Consider the following 23,164-nt stretch of genomic DNA (forward strand, 5'->3'; position numbering starts at 1 on the left):
TACAGATGAAATGTATCGAAAATCAAAGTGGCGTTTATCATATCATCAAGCCAGTCCTTTAAAGTGACTTGAATTTAGTAGTGTGTTAAATTCTACTTTACTTTGTGCTCGTAATACATTACTGGATTCATGATACAAAAAAGTAGAAGAGATCTTTGTAGTCCTTGGTGCTTTTACCTCTTGAGTGCTCCAGGTGTCCCAGTGTTTCAATCTGCTCCACCAGGTCATTAGAGTTCCACTTACTCATTTCCAGAAGTAAAGCTGTCTTCCCTTCCATAACATCTGTGGATCAACAGGATATGGGAAGTCTTTTATTACAACAAAGGTCTATAAATGTGTCTGAAGTATAGTGTATCATAATACATCACAATCTATTATCTAAAAGATTAGAATGTATTAAGGTTGATGTGTTTTGTAGAAATTATTTAACTTTTTTGTGCTATTAAAAAATTAAATCACATACAAAATAAAGGTTTTTGTTTACATGATGTGTGTACTATGTATATTCATTATGTATAAATAAATGCATATACATCATATATATAGCATTTACATGTATATATTTATATATTTACATTATATTTATATATTTATGAATTTATATTATAAATATTTTTATATATAAACATGACATTTGTCTTAATATATACATTCATGTGCGCATATTTATAAATACATAATACATACAGTACACATATCATGTAAACAAAAATAATAATAATAATAATAATAATCATAAAATTAACTTACATTGTGCAACTTACATCTCACTATTGTGTTCATGTTTATTTTTGTAATGTTAATGTGTTAATTTTGATTATTCAACTTCAATAATGATTTAATTTTTAGGTTGATGCAAAGTTACGTTTAAAGTAGGTTTATAAATTAGCTTTATCAATAACAATAACTAATATTAGTCTCTAATTGTGAAAACCAAGGTTTAGTAGTATAGGTGGGTTTAAATGTGGGTTAAGGTGTAAAGGATGGACAATTATAAATGTAATTACAGAAACTAATTACGGATGTAATTACACATAGGTATTTTTAAGTGAAAAAGTTTATAGTGGAAAAAAGGTAAAAACTTGAATGTGCACAATAAGTGCATTGTACCAAATGATTAATTTAAATGTACATAGCAGTTAACGGCAAACATAATCCAACGGGATAGAGAGAAATAATAAAAAACACAAAGAGAGATAATCCAGGCAAGTGAGCAATAGTCCAAACTATTCCAAACAACAGTCCAAACAACGAGATGAAAGAGATATCATACACAGATCATACACAGAAGAGCAGACCAAACAAGGACTAAAGTAGTGAAAACAAGAAAATGGCATGTAGAGCAGCTACACTTAAATACGTGGCGGTTTGATCACTGTAAGGAGCTGAATCAAAAACCCGTAATGTAATAAGACTAATTTGAGAAGGGATATCCAAAGGAACAAAAGGACTTCAAAAAGAGAGTAAACAACACCATCCCTCCCTGTTGCTTTTATGACACCCTCCTCACCTCTGCTCTTCCTGTTTCCCCTCCTTCTGTCCAAAAGATTTGGCTTAGTTCATTAGGAATAAGGCATTATATGTCATGTGTCTTGTGAACCTATTGTTCTTCACTTTCATGTTCGGTCTCATTTGAAAGGTCTCAGTACGATTGGTAAATTGGTCTCAATTTCACAGTAATCACTTATATTATGGAAAAGATTAAGAACTTGGTAGAACTGTCTTCTGTTGAGAAGAAGGTTTGTCCTCCTTTTGGGTCTCTGAAAGTGTTTGAGCCAGGTGCGACCCTGGAGCATGGGAACCTAAACACCAAAAGGTTTTTACAACTAAATTTGGGATCTCTTTGTCTGGTTAGAGTATATAAAGAAAGTGGCAAAACACAACAAGACGCGATTCTGTAGCTAGATCGCCCCGTAGTGTGGTGTGTGTCCCCATGCACCATACTATGTACTTTCTAAAGACCAGGTATAATGACCTTTTATGTTTGTTTTATTTTGTTTTGTTTGTTTTGTTTATGTACTGCTGATCAGTTGTGCAAATGTTTATGAATTATACCAATTTGGAAACTATTCTTGCCTGGCAAAATAAACGTTAATCTTGGTTAACTTATAATATTGTCTGAAATAACTTTTCTAGTAGGTTAGTGACTTCTGAGGTTTTCCACAGTCTTGGGGTGCTAGGGTGAGTGAGATCAACGATCAATGGATGGAGCCCGGGGGCACATTTTTGAGATCTTGACTTGTGGCCAGCAAACTGGCCTAGCATGCTATTACTTAGGGAATGCATAAAAAATTACTCTTTTTGAGTCTATTGAGAAAATGGCTGCATTAAGGTACGCAATCTATGGGGTAGACTCTGACTAAGACCTGGACTAGCCCAGATGTGTCTTTTCATCACACCAATTGTGATGAAATGCTTCGAGAGGCTTGTCATGAGGCACATCAAGTCTCAGCTACCACCTTCACTTGACCCATTACAGTTTGCGTATCGTCCAAACCGCTCTATGGACGATGCTATCACCACAACCCTCCATCTCGCCCTCTCACCCCTGGACTCAAAGGGAAACTACGTCCGAATGCTGTTCATTGACTTCAGCTCAGCATTCAACACCATCATCCCTCAGCAACTGATAGAGAAGCTAAGCCTGCTGGGCCTGAACACTTCTCTCTGCAACTGGATCCTGGACTTTCTGACAGGCAGACCTCAGTCAGTCCGGATCGGGAACAGCATCTCAAGCACCACCACACTGAACACTGGAGCTCCTCAGGGCTGTGTGCTCAGTCCACTGCTGTTCACCTTGCTGACTCACAACTGTGCAGCGATGCACAGCTCCAATCACATCATCAAGTTCGCTGATGACACGACCATGGTGGGTCTCATCAGCAAGAACAACGAGTCAGCATACAGAGATGAGGTGCAGCAGCTCACAACTTGGTGTAGAGCCAACAATCTATCTCTGAACGTCGACAAGACAAAGGAGATGATTGTTGATTTCAAGCGAGCAAAGAGTGACCATTCTCCGCTGTCCATCGACAGGTCCAAGGTGGAGACCGTCAAGAGCACCAAATTCCTTGGTGTTCATCTGGCGGATAACTTCACCTGGTCACTCAACACCAGCTCCATCAACAAGAAAGCCCAGCAGCGCCTCTACTTCTTGAGGAGGCTGAGGAAAGCTCTTCTCCCTCCACCCATCCTGACTATGTTCTATAGGGGGACCATTGAGAGCGTCCTGTGCAGCTGCATCACTGCCTGGTTTGGGAATTGCACCGTATCGGATCGCAAGACCCTCCAAAGGATAGTGAGGACAGCTGAAAAGATCATTGGCGTCTCTCTGCCCTCTATCACGGACATCTACACCACACGCTGCATCCGCAAAGCCCACAATATAGTACAGGACCTCACACATCCCTCACACACATTATTCACCCTCCTTCCATCTAGAAAAAGGTACCAGAGCAGTCGGGCCCTCACAACCAGACTGCTGAACAGTTTCTTCCCACAAGCCATCAGACACCTCAATAACCACACCTGAATGGCCTTCCTGTCCCATAAGCATTCTTGCACGTCATATTTATTGTTGTGAACCTCATATTTATTATTGTTGTTTGTATTTTGTGTTCTTGCACTAATTTTGTCTTTGCACTGTTTACACTAGTTTGCACACTACTCCCTTGCTGTTTGCACTACTCCGCACACTTTGCACTTTATGTGGCTAAGACACTGTCTTAGCTCAATATGTGAAGTTCTTTTGTATTGTGTTGTATGTGTGACTCCATGTAGCACCAGGTCCTGGAGAAACGTTGTCTCATTTCACTATGTACTGCACAGCTATATGTAGTAGAAATGACAATAAAAGCCACTTGACTTGACTTGACTTGTGAGTCTGTTCTGGCCAAACAAGCAACTCAGAATCCTAACGAACACTTAACTTCTAGTGACTATCGTTGAATTGACTACAGAGACCGTCTCTGCATTTAATAAGAAATTGGTCACTCTCGTCATTATACATCCCTGTCATTATACTGTACAGTGCTTTGATGCAACCTGTGTTGTTAAAAGCGCTATATAAATAAAAATGATTGATTGATTGATTGTCGAACGATAAGTCGAAACTTGGAAGTATTATAGTTAATTAATGATCCAAATTTAATCACAACTAGAGGAATCAGCAGTTACATTTAAATAAATATAACTAAAATCACAAAAGATCAGTAAGATAAAATTATGTGAAGGGTCAGAATTAAAATTGGAATAGCAAAAGATTAATAAATATGACTGATTTTTAAAGACACACAAGAAAAAGACTGAACGAGCATTAACCTTCGACCAGGGCCTCTGGATTCCATTCTTCAGGAAAAGGGGGACCCTTACATCACAAACTGAGTGGATTTTTAAATAGACAGGAACAAGGGAACACAGAAACAATGGGAAACACTTCAAAATAAGAGTCCAAAAAAAAAAAAAAACAAGACAGTGGAACATAAACTGTAATCATGACAATAATATAAAAATATGTGTTACATTTGGCAATAGTCATCCAAACACACATTCTTCACTATGGGTATAAAAATACAACAATTTTATTAATTGTCCTATTATGCTTTAGTGCGTACTGTGTAGTGCATATATTTGGGCATAAAAAAAAGTTACAAATATCAAAGTCCACTCCACAGGGATATTTATATAATCAGCACTATTTCTTGGCTTTGTTTTTCATAAAGTGCTCTCAAAACCAAGGTAAGAGAAAAATGTTCTTTTAAATGAATGTGGAATAAGATAATAAGAAACAAAAAAAGATGGATCACTCTCTCTCCGTTTTTTACCCCGGTTGTAAATTTGTTTTTAAACTCTGCACTCTGTCGTCTTCTGCAATAATCTGTCTATAAACTTTGTTGTGCTCATATCAGCCAGCTATTAGTCTGATGCTTTATTAATAAATTGTGGTCAGAAACAGGCAAGGTTGAGGAACTTGGAAAACAGTTATACAGAGGATAAGTCACATAAACAGATCAGTAAACATGCAAGGGTCTTTAAATGGCAAACAGTATCCAGAGCGCTTGACAAGAAGGGTAATATCCGAGAATGAGCTTTAATCCAAACAGTCAAAACGGCAAGATGATAGAGATGTCCAAAAATCAAGGAAGATATCAGAAAACAGACAAGACTAATTTAACTAGGATTATCGGAACTGGCTCTGCAGAATGATTTGACAATACTCTGTGCCCACTAAGGAAACCAGTCTCTCAAAACTGGCCTCTGGTAGTCCCAGAGTGGCTAGATCAGTCCCCTGAAGTGGCACACTGCCAGGACATGGCTGATCTAGCTGCTCTAAGGGCCCCAATAGGGGAGGCGAGCCTTCCAGATTCACCACATTTCTCTGAGAGCAGTGCTCAGTGGAGACTGCTACGCTCTGGAATTCTGGCAGGGTTGGCAGGGCCCTGAGGGCACTTAGTATAATGTGTTCACAGCTCATCCTCAGAGGGGGCAGGCCCTCAAAAATTTTAGCTAAAGACTGTTCAGCGATAATTATAGTCCACAGAGCCAAAAGCCTCTGGCTTGGGAGTATCACTCAGACTCCAAAATTGTACTAAATGTGAGAATATTTCTCAAAACTCCCCTCTGTGCCATGAATTGCTGGCTGATCAGTTCCACTCTGCTGCCTGGGAAGCACAAGAAAAGAGAAGTTACTGTCAGCTTGTCGGGAGTCCATGCTCACCCTCTGGCATGCCTCGTGGCGTTTTATAGCCAGTGGGAAACGAGGAGCCACTGATGAGTGTTTCCAGGTTCTCCTCGTCTGTTTCCAGGGTGACACTGATGGTTGCTCTGGACGCTCGAAATAGGGGGTGGATGGGGAGTGACCAGGCGTTTGGCTTCTCTAAGGAACTGTAAATTTTTATGGTCGGTAATAACTTCGAAAAAGGTGTTTAGCTACCTCCAGCCAATGACTCTTCCAAGGCCAACTTGATAGCCAGAAGTTCCCAATTTCCCACATCATAGTTCTCTCTGTCGGTGACAGTTTCCTTTAGAAGAAGGCACATGAATGGAGTACTGGAGGCTCACCTTTCCATTTGGACAGGATGGCACCAACTACCAGTGTTGCTGTATCCACTTCAACCACAAATGGTTGGTTGGGATCAGGATGAGAGAGAGCTGGGTGCAAGCTGAGTGATGGCTTTTTCAGCTTCAGTATTCCATTGGATGGTTTTCTAGTTATGGCCTAGAAGGGAAGTGAGTGGTGCAGCGATCTGACTATACTTGGCGATGAAGCAATGATAAAAGTTAGCGAATACTAGGAATTTTTGCAGTTGCTTTAAGGAAGTTGGAATTAACCTGTTTAGCAAGTCTCGAGAAATCTCATTCATGAAGTTTTGGAAGACTGAGGGAAAGTTTGAGATAACTCGGTATTTATAGTGTCTGGCAGGGGTGATAAAGGCTGTTTTCCATTCGTCGCCTCTTCGAATATAAATAAGATTATACGCACTTCTTAGGTATTGTTTGCTGAAGACTTAGGCCTCGTGTAGCTCTTCCAGTTTGGCTGGAACCAGGGGTAAGGGGTAGGCAAATTTGACAGTCTGATCATTTAACATACAATAGTCAATACATGATGAGGGATATGAAGGCTGGCAAGACTGTGAGACGAGATGAAATTACCCGCAGCTTCTGAATCCAGCAAGACCTTGACTGGGGAAAGTTGATTTAAGTATTGTAGGTTAGCGTGAATATGGGGAATATGTGAAACAGAAGGTAGTAGTGTCATAACACTCACCGCTGGTAATGGTGGTCGGATGTTATGAATTAAGAATTAAGTTTGTAAGATTAATCCAAATCATGAAATATTTCTGAATTGTGACAAAAAATTGCCAAACTGGCTCTGTAAAATAGAGCAATCAATTTGTCGTAAAGATATGATTAATAAAAATAACTTGTTTAACCACCACAACCTAATGAAGTAGTTAGTCAGTTTAAACCAAATTATTAAACTGAATATTTTACACTGATTGTGTTTGATGAGTTACAGTTTAAGGAGATAACACTAAGGTTCATTAGAAAACATGAACTAAGAATGAACTATACTTCTACATCATTTATTAATATTAGTTATGCTGATTTTAGCATTTACTAATGCATTATATCCAAATGTATTATACAGAACCAGTACAGTCTTCAAATAATTGATATTATTCAAAGTGACTTAAAACTGACCAACACTTTTTATGTTTATTTTGTGGGTAAATTAATCATTTAACATTCCTATCAAGCACTATAATCACTTTTTGTCAGCAAATTGGGCCTAAATCCTGATCATTTAAAAGATGCAACTTGATTACTGACCGGGGAGCTGAGACTAATTAGCATGCAATATCAACCTTATTTAACTTAATACCTGCTGGCAGCATACAGCACAGTCTTACAGGTATTGATATAATAAATGGGCAGAGCTTCAAGGGCTGTGTGCCCGTAGGAGCCTATCTAGATAACAGTATGATGTAGATAAAATGGGTGGCCCTGCTTTGCAGTACTGATGGGTTCATTAAATATCTGGGCCAACAATCACATTAGCACCAGAATGCTCCAGAATGTAAATTCAAAAGCAGAAACAGTACCATTCATGTCTAACCTTTTACTCTATACAGATTAAAAAAAAAAAAAAAAAAAAAAAAAAAAAGTGCCTTTTTTTCCTGCTCAAGACAATATTACATGTATTAAATATTAAAGTGGCTAGCCTGTACGTGACCTTCTCGAATATTGTATAACTTACTTTAGCCTTATCCTTAAACAGTGTTGTGACTGGCTGTTAAGCCACAAAAAAATGGTTATTGATTAGAGTTCACTAATCTTTTTGACATTGAAACACATTTTCTAAAACCGTCACATGGTGATGTAATTTCTACCTTATAGTTAAGTACACTAAATCTAATGTACTAGAATGCTATTTGAGTGCCTCTCAGAAGCAATGATGTGCTCTTGCTCATTTGTTTTTTTATTTATATCATATGTACGTATCTTTCATTTGGATTTTGATTTTAAGTCACACCACCTTCAGAAATAGCTTGGTAGTTTTGTTTGAGCTATGGAGTGTTCTAATTCCATAAGGAATTTTAGCTGCTTTTGAAGGGTATTTTCGTGAGTTTCGTGAGTTTGCACTTACATATAATTAATTCAAGTATTATAATTCAAGATTAAGCGTATTTGGCATGGTTTCCAGGGAGAGAACTCACAGCTCGGTGGGCTTCCCCAACTGGTCAAAGGGGTTTGTTTCCAAAGTGCTCCCCTTGCTGATTGCTTCAAATGCTATTTGCATCTCACACACTATTCATGATTTGCAAAGCATAAGCTTATAGTCTGAATGAAAAGCCCTGTATGAAAACAGACTGACAGGAGTTTTGAGCCATGTTTTCTAGCAACTTAAAGTGTCTTTCAAGTGATTTTTAAAAATGTAATTCATAAAAAGACCAGAGCTTTCCACTACTGAACAACAATAAAAAACAAAATCAACTCTTACCCCGAGCATCAAAAAACTCTTCATCAGAGCTTTCAACAGACTCCTGGGTGATGTTCTGGAGTCTCCAGTGGGAGGCGCTATGTTTCCATGAGGGCACTAAAAAGCAAAAAAGAGCTAAGTTTACCCTGTGTGTAGAGCAAAAGGCCCCCATGGCCACATTCAAACATTTACAAGTTTTTTAAACAAATCAGTTCTAGTGGTGTAGATGGTAAAATGTAAAATAGCCACTGCCTTTTTTCTTAAGTTGTGCCTTTAGCCCTCTTGTTCCCTACATGGGTACATATGTGGAAAAGTTCATTTCAGTAATTCAATACAAATTGTGAAATTCATGTACTAAATAAATATATTAATTGTAATACTTTTAGCTTACATTTAACAAAAACCCACCAATTCACTATAACAAACTAGAATACTTCATAAGACCAATAAAGTAAATTGTTGGCCTTCTGGAAAGTATGTTTGTTTACTGTACATGTACCCAATACTTGGTAGGTGCACCTTTTGCTTTAATAACTGCCTCAATTTGGCTTTGCATGGAGGTGATCAGTTTGTGGCACTGCTGAGATGGTATGGAAGCCCAAGTTTCTTTGACAATGGCCTTCAGCTCATCTGCATTTGTTGGTCTCTTGTTTCTAATTTTCCTCTTGACAATACCCTATAGATTCTCTATGGGGTTCAAGTGTGGTGAGTTTTCTGAAGAGTCAAGCACACCAACATCATGGTCATTTAACCAACTTTTGGTCCTCTTGGCAGTGTGGGCAGGTGCCATATCCTGCTGGAAAAAGAAATCAGCATCTTCAAAAAGCTGGTCAGCAAAAGGAAACATGACATAGCCCAAAATGTCTTGATAATTGGGTGCAGTGACATTGGTTTTCAAAAAACACAATGGACCAACAGCAGCAGATGACATTGCACCCCAAAACACAGACTGTGGAAATTTAACACTGTACTTTAAGCAACTTGGGCTATGAGCTTCTCCACTCTACCTCCAAACTGTAGGACCTTGGTTTCCTAATGAAATTAAAACTGAAAAGAGGACTTTGGACCACTGGGCAACAGTCCAGTTCTTCTACTTAGCCCAGATACATTGCCTCTGACGTTGTCTGTGGTTCAGGAATGGCTTAACAAGAGGAATACGACAACTGTAGACAAATTATTAGATTGTATTGAAAATAGGAATGTTAATATCAGCAGAAGAGCAAAAGAGCCAGGAGACTTGGGTCTTCAAACAAAAAAATATCTTTACTAATGAAACTAAAGTCACAAAGTACAAACAAACTTGGATAGCCAAGCTTCCGTAAAACAAGGAACAGAAGATAGACACAGTGGTCAAAATGTACAATAAGGTACAAACTTGACTTGCAAGCTGGCGACCACAGTACGTAGGCTCAAGACTGAACATAGATGCAGAGAGCAAGCACACTTATAAAGGGTTAAACACAGGTGCAGGGAATCAGGGCTAATGAAGAGCGTATTAAGCAAGATTAGGTACAATGGTGCCATCTAGAGTCTTTGGGGAAGCATAACCAAAGGGTTTAAGGAGGGCATCCCCTGCAGGTTGGGAGTGGAATAGCAGTGTAGGGATGAGATCATTACAGCATAGCTACCAACCGCTCCACTGGGGGAACCCCCGTATACCTACCGTCGTCAAGAGTGGTGAGAGAGGAAGAACCACTGAAATGGCTTCTGGCTGTAAACAAGCACCTCAGGGAAGAAACATTTGTATTCAATAATGAATGTAATATTTTTTGATATTTTAATACTAATCATCTTCCATGCACTCATTTTGTAATAAATTTTTATAATGCATGTAGAGTATGCATTATACAGTACTGAACATTGCACTTATAGATACAGTTTTAAGGGCATTGCGTTTATGTACAGGTGCATCTCAGTAAATTAAAATGTTGTGGAAAAGTTAATTTATTTCAATAATTCAACTCAAGTTGTGAAAATCGTGTATTAAATACATTTTGTGCACACAGACTGAAGTTTAATTAATTAAGTTTCTTTTAATTGTGATGATTTGGCCTCACAGTTACCAAAATCCCACCAATTCACTCTCGACAAATTAGAATATGGTGACATGCCAATCAGCTAATCAATTCAAAATGGTTTGGTTCACTAGGCTACACAATCATGGGGAAGACTGCTGATCTGACAGTTGTCCAGAAGACAATCATTGACACCCTTCAACAATTATTGACACCCTTCAACAACATTCTTTGCCAAAGAAGCTGGCTGTTCAAGAATGTTAACAGAAAGTTGAGTGAAAGGAAAAAATGTGGAAGAAAAAGATGCACAACCAACCGAGAAAACTGCAGCCTTGGATGGAATGTCAAGCAAAATTGATTGAAGAATTTAAGTGAACTTCACAAGAAATGGTCTGAAGCTGGGATAAAGGCATCAAGAGCCATCACACACAGACTTGATCACGAACTGATCACCTCCAATTAAAGCAAAAGGTAAATAAACATACTTTACAGAAGGTTAACAATTCACTAAAAATGTTTTTTTTTTATTGGTCTTATAAAGTATTCTAATTTGTTGAGAAAAACTTTAAGCTAAAAAAAATCACAATTAAAAGAACCAAAGACTTAAACTACTTCTGTCTATGTGCACTGAATTTATTTAATACACAAGTTTCACAATTTGAGTTGAATTGAATTTTGTTCAACTGGCTTCTAAAGGAATTAGCAATTTTTCTCTAACTTTTTTTTCTTTTTCGAGCCATGGTACAGTTCAGATGACACGACAAACAGACAAGGGTGCTCCTGCCAAATTTCTTCAATTTTTTTTCATTTCTTGTGTCAAAATAAACCGAGAAGAACAAGAAACCCAAACCTAAGCGATGATTGTTGATTTTGTGGTCTATACCAGGGATTCCTAAATCTGATTTCGGGCATTTGTCTGCGATTTCTCAAAACTTGTTGCAAAATTGGGGCTAAAATAGTGCAGTTTTAGCTTAGCATAAAGCACGCACACAGAAAAAAGTGATTTTTAATACATCTGATGTACAGATGGTTGATCTGCTTTTTTAAAATCAAAGTGGTATATACTGAAGTTATTGTATAATCAAGAGCAAGGACATGTTTGTGTGCATTTGCTTTTACCAGAACAAAGTGCTCAATTATCTTCACAGACACTCATTGATCGGCAACAGTACTGATAACTGTGCCAACGAGTGCTCGCCATAACACAATGCAGCGATAGATCACCTGTTATTTAACACAGACCAACAAATTTATTATAGTCACGTGTTTGGATTATTCTGTTGTTGTTTCTCATGCCCCATGTGCTCTGTGTGTGCCTTAGTTGATTGTCTCATTGTGTTCAGGTGTGTCTAGTAATTTCCTTTGTGCTATATAAGTTCTTGTTTTTTCCATGTTTAATTGTCCGGTCTCATCTATGTATACGTGTGGTTCTTGTTTGTCTTCCGTGAGTTCCCCTTAGTGGATTATTAAAGATTGTTAAAGAGTGATATCCTCATCAAGTGCTCATTCCTGCAGCCACACCATGACATAAGACCGGACCGATACAGATTGTAAGTGGGGTGCTTTCCCCATTTTTTGTTTTCTGTGTCTGATCAGTTTTTGTTATTTCCCATGTTTGTTTTCATTCATTGGATGTATCATTCAAATTTTCTCATCCTCCTGCTGAAGCAGGGTGATCATTCTCTTGAGAACCCCACAGAAGATTTTGCACACAACAACTGCCAATTGCCAACAACACAAGTTACCCAGACAGCTTCCTGAACACAGTTTACTTCCATGGACTGAATACCTTCACTCGAGCAAAGTTGTCTGGGGTTGTCGTGTGGGTGCTGGTGTCGTGCAATTTTCTAGTGACTATCCCGCCTGTGGATGACAATACCAGCCCCACTCTGGATCCAGAGCCCAGCCCACCACTTCACCGTGGCGCGGAGCTACAGCCAGAGCCCACCGATGATGGAGGATCAGAGTCAGCAGCGACCATTGAGCCATTGCCTGAGACAGAGAGCAACAGAGCCGTGGATCGCTATGTGACCCGAGCTGATAACGTCAGACCAGGTTTGTGAGCCAGCACCAGAACACGCCACAGTGGAGGAAACCTGGCACAGCAAGTGCGCAGAGGGGAGCCCCGCCTACTGCACAAAGGCTGAGGGTGAGCTTATCCATCCGGGGCTGCTGGATCTATGGGAGGAGCTAGAGGACTGGGACCTGGAGATGGACTGTAACCCTTCCCTTTATCCTGAGACCCCCTGGTTCCGTCCAGTCGTCCCGAGCCCCAGCTGGTTCCGTCCAGCTGTCCTGATTCCCCACTGGTTCCGTACAGTCGTCCAGAGATCGCACCTAAAGAACTTTTTTTCCTGAAAAGGCTAAAGAATTCTCACCTTTCCACCCATTTCAGTCTCCGTTTCAGTCTCCTGGCAGCCCCTATGCTCACCCTCAGCACACCATCTGATTGGTTTCTGATTGGTCACTGCGCTCATCTTGAATGACGTCTTTGGGATGCCCTGCATGATTTGAATGGACATTTGTGGGATTCTCTTGTCGTTGGGGCGCTCAGCTGGAGTTAAAGCGGCAGAGGGTCAATGGAGTTCTTCACTGAAGCAGATTAGTGATTCGTATTGCAGCAGATTGGCAGCTTCCAGTCGTCCCATACAGCAAGTTTGTGGGGTCGTTGCAGCGTAAGTGATGGAATGCGCAATGCTCTGATGGAGACCAACTCTCTGATGGAGGGAAGCTCTTTCCGAAAGCTTCTTTCTTTGAAGTTTTAAACAGCTGATTTGGGCTTACCCCGAGGGGTGTTGTCCAACCAATGAGGGGCTACAGGGCATTCACAGCCAGTTTGGCTCTTCTCCCGTGAATAAATTACTTTACAGTTTCCATCCCATTTGGAGATAGCATCTCTGCAATGTCCTGTACTTGTGTACTTGTTATATGAGATGTTTCCTACATCTCATATAACAACAAAATAACGAACATTCATTAACAACATGACATGGCAAGCTTTCATTCCACACCAAACGTCACATATATAGCACTCATTTTAACTGCTATCTATCACATGATTATGAATAGATTAAAATGGAAGTTTTCATGGATACATCAAAACATATAAGAGGATTATAGAATAACTCTACATATATTTGCTTAAACAAAAATGGGAGTTCTAATCATCCCTTTTTAGAAGTCCTTAGCAACTTTACAAGTCTCTTTGTTTGAGAAGCAAAAGAGCGCATTTTTGTCATGTGTGAGCAAAAACAGGGAAGTTCAAAAGCATTCCGACTGAGGCCTGGAGATTTTCGAGATGTCCACTCATGCTTGTAAATTACATGCTTGTGCTTATTTAGCTACTGATTCATGCTGAAAGGAGTCACACCTTATCCATGGCATCTCTGATTATTGCCGATCCCCGTTTAGTTGACTGTGTCACGTTATCGTGCTTTCCGGCCCTGTGTTTACCCAAAAGGAGGGAAGTGTATATAAAGCATGTTGTGTTTAACACATAGGTGTGAGCAGAGGGGCGCACCAGGAAACCATCACATTTGTTTCGACATAAATGTTGGGTCCTCCTCTTCTGATTGGATCATCATCACAGCCGCTTTGACTCCCAAGGGAGGATAGAGGATAGCAAGGCGCAGCAATGGGTGCTCAATCAGTTTTATAGCTTGTGAACAGTTCAAGGAACAGACACAAGGGATTCCTCTGAAAAGTGGTTCTTTTGTAACTTGTGTTTAAGTTCACTGAGATTCTACACAGGCCTCGCTAATTCAGGTCAGCCGACAATTTTATCTCTGGCAATCTCTGCAGCTAACTTTAGTTACAGACCTAAATCATTGAAAAACGCTTACCAACTGAAGTAAACAATGGGAAAACCTTTGACTAAGAGAGATATAAGAGTGTTGTGCCCCTACTGGCCAATATGAATATCTTGTTAGGTCGTATGGACTCGTCAATAGGATTTCATGCACAAGGTACTCCAGGACTTCATCCACAAATTTGTCATTGTTTACATCAATGATATCCTCATATACTCCTAGAGTATGGCCGAACATCGCCACCACGTTGTGAGGTCCTTCAGCATCTGAGGGAACACCAACCTTACCTTAAGCCTGAGAAATGCACCTTCCACCAAACCACAGTTCAATTACTTGGGTACAACCTCTCCCGTTCTGGCATTCATATGGATGAGTGGAAGGCGGAAGCTATAACCAACTGGCCAGAACCCAAAACCACAAAGGAGCACCAACATTTTCTCAGATTTGATAACTTTTATTATACTTTTTAGTATAGATGCCAGCTCTTTGATCAGTCTGTTGAAGTGTAAACACAAGTCTCTTTCCTGGGCACTCACAGCCACCGAAGCCTTTACAACCTGTTGAATATAAGATGTTAAATATTTATTAATATAAATATAAAGTTTTTTTAAATGATAGAAACTTGGTGGTGTGTCTGATTAAAACACTGGAAATCACTATTCCTTTTGCCTCTTTTATTCTACTACAGTTTTGCAGTTTGTATAAGTCTAAATTTATTACTTGACTTGAGGTTCACATCGAATTCTCATGGATCAGATCAGATTAACCATGCTGAGAGTTGGAAATTAACAAGATGAACAGGATGAAGCACAGGCTCAACAGGACAAACAGGATGGTCTTATGTCAATAAAAATAATACAAACAGAAATTAACTAAATCAACAAACCCATCAAACATTAACAAACTCAATACACATGTAAATGTCTAAACCATTCACAACATGCAAACCACATAACAAACTTACTTAACGCATCCTAAGAAAGGACTCAAAGGACATGGTTGGGTGCCCAATACAAACACCCACACCTCACCCATGGAAAAGAATAAAGAACGGAAGTGAGGTCTATTTATAGAATCAAATGATATTAGAAGAAAAAAGAATTGAGAAAATTATAAAGTATCAAACTATCAACAGTTGCCCTCAAATACAGCTATGTATTTGCTATCATTCTTCAATTTTAGGTAATGGAATCAGCTTAGCAACTGGGCGCACATAATTCTTTCCATTAATTGAAACCTCAGCTATTCTGACTAGGTAAGAGACGTACCACTCTACCAATGGGCCATGATGCTCTTGGAAGTTGAGGATCAATAACTAATACAACAGCAGAGTCATTTAGATTGGGCTGATCTCTGTTCCATTTTTGACGAAGCTGTTCACCTGGCAAGTAATTGCGAATAAAGGATACCCAAAACTGATCAACTTGACTGTGATGCCAAGATCTACGGCCAAAAAGTTCAGTACTAGCATATATAACCTGAGGTAGAGAAGAATCTCGCCGCCCCATAAGGAGCAGATTTGGGGTAATGGGATTGAGATCTGAAATGTTGGAAGAAGCATAACCCAGTGGCTTCGAATTCAACACTCCTTCAACCTCTGTCAGTCCGTAGGACTTCTTCTGCTACCATTTGACTGCCACATACCACACGCAGGGCCATTTTAACAGAACAAATATCTCTTTTGATCTGTTGATTTTCAAGTTTAATTTGCAACTCTGTAGTAAGATTCTTGAAAGATTTCTTCAGTTCTCTTACAGCTCCATAGAAATTACTTCCTTGGTCACAAAGGATCTCATATGGCTGACCTCTTCTAGATATAAAACGACGTAGGTCCATTAAAAAGCTGTCTACATCTAAACTGCTTAAAAAGTCAAGGTGGATACATCTGATGCTTTTTGACACTTTGTCTTCCTCTAATGATACTATAATTATGGCAAAGTTCTGAGAAACTCTCTCTGGACAAGGATGGAAAAGTTTCTCGTCACAGTCTTTGATGATTAAGTTAATAATGGATGCATGGAGCCAAGAATGACTGGATGAATAATTTCTTGTTCAATGTCCTCTACTTGTCTGAGCCTACCACCCACTACAATAAGTCCTGTTTCTTTTCTGAATTCAAGAGAAAGTGTAATAAGACAACTATGAGATGCAGAAATATTAATTCATGCGTTTATGACCTCAAGGTTAGATTATTGCAATGCTTTATTGGGTGGTTGTTCTGCACGCTTAATAAACAAACTTCAGCTAGTCCAAAACGCAGCAGCCAGAGTCCTTACTAGAACTAGGAAGTATGATCACATTAGCCCAGTTCTGTCAACACTGCACTGGCTCCCTATCAAACATCGAATAGATTTTAAAATCCTATTAATTACCTATAAAGCCCTGAATGGTTTAGCTCCTCAATACTTGAGCGAGCTCTTATCACATTATAGTCCTGCACGTCCGCTGCGTTCTCAAAACTCTGGCCATTTGATAATACCTAGAATATCAAAATCAACTGCGGGCGGCAGATCATTTTCCTATCTAGCACCTAAACTCTGGAACAATCTCTCCTAACTCTGTTCGGGAAGCAGACACACTCTGCCAGTTTAAATCTAGATTAAAGACACATCTTTTAACTTAGCCTACACATAACACACCAACACACCTTTTATTATTCAAATCCGTTAAAGGATTTTTAGGCTGCATTACTTAGATTTGCTGGAACGGGAACACTATTTTCTAAAATACGATGTACTTGTGACATCGTAAAAAGAATGGCATCTACGCTAATATTAGTCCTGTTTCTTTCTCAATCTGTTTTCACAGTTTGTATCCAGACTAGATGGTGGATCAGCACCCAGAGATTATGTTCATCAGAGACCAGAAAACCTAGATGCGCCCGTCGACAGATCACCAGATCCTGATGCACACACACACACGCACACACTAAGTCATTTACACTATCTGACACAGCTGCGTTTAAAATTGAACTGGAGGTTAAGTGCTGGGCGTCCGGTCAGAGGAGAACTGACCCCAACTGAGTCTGGTTTCTCCCAAGGTTTTTTTTTCTCCATTCTATATGCATGGGGTTTTGTTTCCTTGCCGCTGTCGCCTCTGGCTTGCTTGGTTGGGGACACTTAACTTCTAGTGACTATCGTTGAATTGACTACAGAGACCGTCTCTGCATTTAATAAGAAATTGGTCACTCTCGTCACTATATATCCCTGTCATTATACTGTACAGTGCTTTGATGCAACCTGTGTTGTTAAAAGCGCTATATAAATAAAAATGATTGATTGATTGAATAAACTTTCCTTCCTTTAAACACTGATACTCAGAGGGAGTACTGATACTTGCTGGGCTTGTCTTAAAAGAAGGGTTTTAACAACTGAAGTGTCATAAGAATCTGGACTATGTTGTTGCAATAACTCAGTTGTAGCAGACTTTAACTCTGACCATGACTGAAAACAAGAAGGGTCTGGAAGTGCAAGATCTTCCAATTGTGTTAACCTACAAAAAAGCGGTTTTCTGAGCTCAGGACCAGGACTAGCAGATCTTGTCTCCAGATTTAGAGGCCACTGATGTGAAGGAAGTTTCAGAAATAATGGACCTTGTCACCATCTATGATCAGGTTTGGCTAACTCAACAAGCGTTATGCCTCTAGTAATGTCATCTGCTGGATTCTGTGCACAAGGGATATATCTCCAAGAGGCTAAATCAGTGAGCTCCAAGATTTCAGTCACTCAATTGGCTGCAAATACTCTGTAACGGCAGGAGGAAGAATGTAGCCAAGACAAAACAGTTGATGAGTCAGACCATAAAACAGATGAAGAGTCAATTCCTCACGTAACAGTTTGGAGAGCTGTGTACCTGTTAGGGCAGTGCAAAGTTCAAGGCAAGGGATAGAAATTTGCCTTTTTGGGGCAACTTGAGATCTAGCCAAAATGAAAGAAGTATGCACCACTCTCTCTTCAGTTTCCATTCACAAATAGGCTACTGACCCATATGTGTTCTCTGAAGCGTCGCAAAATATATGCAGCTCTCTGGATACTATTTGTTCGGGGGGCAGGGTTAAGTAACAGCGGGGAAGCTGTATTAATGATAGATCAGGGAACTCAGTTTTCCAGGCCCTTCAAGCCTGTTGGATAGGACTTGGAATAAGAGGATCATCCAACCCTGAGATTTCATCCAACATTGCTGTACAATGACCTTAGCACACATTGTAAAGGGAGTTGTATACCCCAATGGGTTATACTGACTAGCAAGGACTTATATATTGCGCATAGTTGTTGCATTATACTCCACAATTCGAGATTGATACTCCAGTGAATCGGAGGGACAATGCCAACTCAAACCCAAAGTGCCTTCCTTTGAATCCAATCGGTCTTTACTGATCCAAAACTTAGCACTCTCAGATCTGGCCTCAGGAGGAAAATGTCTCACAACATCAGGCTGGTTACTTACCCACTGTCTAATTTCAAATCCCCCCTTTTCCAGTAGTGAACGCATGCGGTCAAGATGGTTCTTTGCTATTTGTACATTTGGGAAACTCTCCAGACAGTTATCAACGTAGAATGACTGAGTTATCTTCATATTCCTCTTGATAGTCCGGGACATGCCTTTGTGAGGCATATGTTGCACAACATGGACTACATACTGTACCAAATGGTAGAACTTGCCATTCGTAGATGTCAGGTGGATTTAACCTCTGCATATTCCGCCACAAGAAAATCAGAAGGGGGCGATCTTCTGGTAGTCGCCTGATTTGGTGAAACATAGATTTTATGTCACGACTTATTGCCACTGGATCTTGGCGGAATCGAAGTAAGACACCAAGTAAGGACGTCCCAGTTGTGGACCAGGAAGAAGCTGATTGTTCAGTGAGATGCCTTTCCATTGATAGGAACAGTTGAAGACTATTCGTGGTTTCCTGTTTTGCTCAACAAGATGATGAGGAATAAACCATGTTTCCTTGGAAGAATCATGAGGTAGCCAGCCATCTTCAGCTTGACAATTTCTTGATCATACACAACAGCAGATTGAGAATTTCTTTGGAGGCAACATTCAGTATATCTAAGGGAGGGCATAACTGCATTTGGTACAGAGTGCAGCTTAACAACAGAAGCAGCACGCAATAAGGGAGTGGCATGTCTTAACACACCATCTACATCAACTCTTTTTGTCTTAGAGTCTGGCAAGTCCATAGCTTCTTCATCCTGCTTAGACCTAGTGATGAATTTCTCATTTCGGAAAGGAAGAATGTCTAATTGCCATAATTTCTCAACATCATGGCGAAGGTCTTCAAATGGGTTAGTCATAGTGAAAAAACACTGCATCTCATTTGGCTTAACACTAGCTACACAACAATCTCAGCACATCTCAGACCTAGAGGAACAGAACAAAAAGCTACGTGCTAGAATATCGGCTTTGACAAAGAAATTAAACCGCAACAAAGCTTCAGAAAAATCTGAGGTGGAAGTTAGTCAGCCTGATAGCACTTATCCTGACTTGCAAGCTTTCCTTGAAACTGAGGTAGCCATCACATCAGTAACTGAGGTGTCTGTAGATTCAGTGAAGGTATGTGGTGCTAGGAGAAGATCTCAGGGAATTGAGGGAATTGAAAGTGTTCCTCCCAACTCTTCTGTTGTCCAGGTCCAATCAATTGCAAAAATACTTGGACCTAAAGATATAGAGAGAATATCCCAGCCCGCAGCTTACCCTCAGCCCGCACAAATTTTCCTGAATTTAGAAGAGCCTTAATTTGCAAAATGTGTCTCTACAACATGTCGTGAGCAGAAATCACACAGCTGATTCTAACTGAATCTGAATTCAATAGTTTTGAGTCAGCTGTTACTTCTGAGCTACAACATGCCAGTAAAGATGAACTGAGAGAGGGAGTTCTAAGAGAGTTAAAGAACATTGTTGGACCAAAAATGGATTGGTCAAAGGTCACTAGTTGTATGCAGAAGAAAGATGAAACTGTAAGTGAGTACACTGAAAGGTTTTGTCAGTCAGCTGCAGCATATAGTGGAATAGCTGACACTCCAGAGAAGGTATTGGATCATGAAGGACCACTCGTTCGCACATGGGTTGATGGCCTTTTATCAGAGGACAGAAAAGCCTTGCCTTTTCTAGATCTAATTTGGTCTAACAAAACTCTCAGACCTAACCTAAACACACTAGCTACATGGGAAAGAGACTCTGATGTTAAAGCCAGAGTAAGGATTGCAGCAGCATCCTTTAAGGTCAACACAGAGAACAGGCAGAAAGGTAAATGTCCTAAGAGGGAAGGCAATTGCCATTACTGTGGGAAATCTGGACACTACGACAATCTACGACAAAACCACTAGGTCGACAAAACCATGACAAAACCATACGATCATCAAAATTTAAACCACTATACGATCACCAGAAGTCTAAAAATGTCTATGTATGAATACTGCTGGTCTGCTGTTTCTCTGTTTTCTTGTGTTTCAGGTCCGTGTATATGCCAGGTCATCTCATATGCAGCACCCAGATTTAGAGTTTCACCTCAGACATCCATGAACAAGCTTCATGAGGATAAAGAGTCATCTGAATGACTCTACAGGGGAAATGGACTACAGGAAACAGAAGTCACAGTTATTCAAATGCCATGGACTTCAGGACTTCCACTCTTATGCTACATGATTGTGTCATCATGTAGTTTTGTACGACATATTACCATCCATGTCGTATTTGTCAAGAGTTATGGTTCTGAAAATAACTATTACAACTTAAGTAAATCTAGGCAAAGACACAAAATAAGATATATGTGCCTGTAACTTTTTCAAGTTGCATGACTACAAGATGGAGCTTATGCTATTAAACATGCTATAGAATGGATTTTAGGAGGATTAAATTTGTGTTATGTGAGAATCATTAAAACTCTCAAATGGGGGATTGTTGTATTACAAATTTATAAAAGGTTAAACACAGATTCCAAACAGTATATGCTGAATATGTATTTTGATTTACATTCTAAGAGCAGGAAGCCCAAGCCCTGAGACAGTTATCTTTTGTCTTTCAGTTCTTGAACATCTGGTAGGTGTCCTAAGTCAAGTGTGAATGCTAATCCTAAAGTACAACTGTGCCTTTTGTTTCACCTATGCATTTGAATGACACTTGGATGCTAAATAGATCAAGGATCGGGAAAGATCCTGTTCTGGGCTAAGTTCCTGTTCTGCATTTGCATACTTTTGTTTTACTGGTCTCCACCTCTATGTACTCCTTGCCCTTGAAACATATAAACTTCAACCTAGCATGTTTCTTGAAGATTTTCTTGGAGATTGCTTGACAATTTTCTTAAAGATTTCTTGAAGACTTCTTGCAGATGACTAACCAAGAATCTCCTGGTCTCTTCTTAAAAAAAAGCTAAAAAAAATTTCCAACAGTGTTTATACAAGTTGATATGTCATGGTCGCGACAAAACTAAGTGAACTGAAGACAATCCTTCCCTGAGCACCACAAGTACCTTATCATGCTGAAAAAAATTGCTAGATCTGATTGTTTTCTTCTAAAAGAGATAAATGTAAACATGACCCCAGATATTTATTTAATTCAGCTATAGGCTGTTGCTATAGTCATTGTCATTATGATATGTCCCCAAAACCTTCAAACCAATCTTGAATGTTAAAGATATTAGAAAAGTATCTGTATAATATCTAAATTGTACCCTCACAATTATGTTATGTATGGATCATAGTACTGAGACTCCTCTCATTAGAGTTGCAAATGACCTACTCTAATCATCTGATCATGGTTATATGCTACTGGATCTTAGAGCTGCAAATATTTTTTTAACTGTGGTACTTAAAAATAACAGTTAAAAAGAACAGCATTTATCAGTAACACTATAATAACTGCACACTAAGAATCATTAGTTAAGAATTAGAAAATAGTAAATTTATCCATTATAAAGCATTGGTCCAACATTAATAAGCATTAGTAAGTAGTTTATGAATACAGCTATAAATGTTTTGTCCTTTAGCATAACTATAATATTTTGTAATTGTATTTTTATAAACAATGTATTTTTAATTTCTAAATTATTACATTATTTACAAAACAGTTATTTAGGAGTTGTGAGTGGTACATAAGATCATTTAGAAAGTAAACTATTTAAATGTACATATGTGAATATTATTATTTAGACACATGATAATAGTTGCTTTATTAATAAATGCTTTATTAACACATTCCTGCTGTAATTCACGATTAAGTCAGGTATTTACAAAACATTTAGAAGTTGCCAGTCATCTATTTTTGTGAACTCATCTAAAGTAAGAACTCTGAATACCTTGTAAAGCATTTACAAATGAGAATTAAAGGCTTATTAATCTTCCAAAAAGAAAAGTACACAGCAGAGGGATACAAAATAGAACACAATCCTTTTTTTTCAAGATGCAAAAAATGATACCATCTGTGCACTTGTTAAAAATTTAAAAATAAACCTCTGCAATTTCATAGAAAACCATAAAATAAAATGAAATAACAGTTTCATTTTTTGCATCTTGAAATAAGTAGTTCTGTATCCCTGTATTGTGTTTGTTTATTAGTTTTTCTGTTAGGAAGATAACTAAGCCTTTAAATCTGCTTTGTAATAGATATGCTTATAAATCAAGAGCAAGGCATTTATAGATGTATTTATGAACTGCTGTTTACTAAAGTGTGTGGGGCCTCGATGAACAGACACGAACCATAAAAGGGGGAATCGCTCTAGAACCAGGTCGTAAAATCGCTCATCCTCCGCACCCCGGACCATAAAGGCAATCAAGATGGTCAGCCGAGCGATGCAGAGCGCCGCAACGTCTACCAAACATTCTCAAGGGACTGTCGCTGCAGTGAGCTCGGCCAAT

General features: G+C 39.1%; 1 protein-coding gene across 8 annotated transcripts in view; it reads right to left on the reverse strand.

The window, feature by feature from the left end:
- plrdgb (PITP-less RdgB-like protein) overlaps positions 1-23,164 on the reverse strand; it is a 114,006-nt gene that overhangs the window by 85,779 nt on the left and 5,063 nt on the right. For 5 of the 8 annotated variants that reach the window (XM_043221661.1, XM_043221659.1, XM_043221660.1 and 2 more), the window contains 2 exons: positions 8,504-8,599; positions 178-282 (listed from right to left, as the gene is read on the reverse strand). In XM_043221661.1, coding sequence (XP_043077596.1) covers positions 178-282; positions 8,504-8,599 — 201 coding nt within the window. Of the gene's footprint in view, positions 1-177; positions 283-8,503; positions 8,600-23,164 lie in introns of those variants that run through there. The other 3 variants (XM_043221664.1, XM_043221662.1, XM_043221666.1) reach the window with 1 other exon arrangement.

The sequence above is a fragment of the Puntigrus tetrazona genome, chromosome 21 (genome assembly GCF_018831695.1).
Source record: "Puntigrus tetrazona isolate hp1 chromosome 21, ASM1883169v1, whole genome shotgun sequence".
NCBI classification, from domain to species: domain Eukaryota; kingdom Metazoa; phylum Chordata; class Actinopteri; order Cypriniformes; family Cyprinidae; genus Puntigrus; species Puntigrus tetrazona.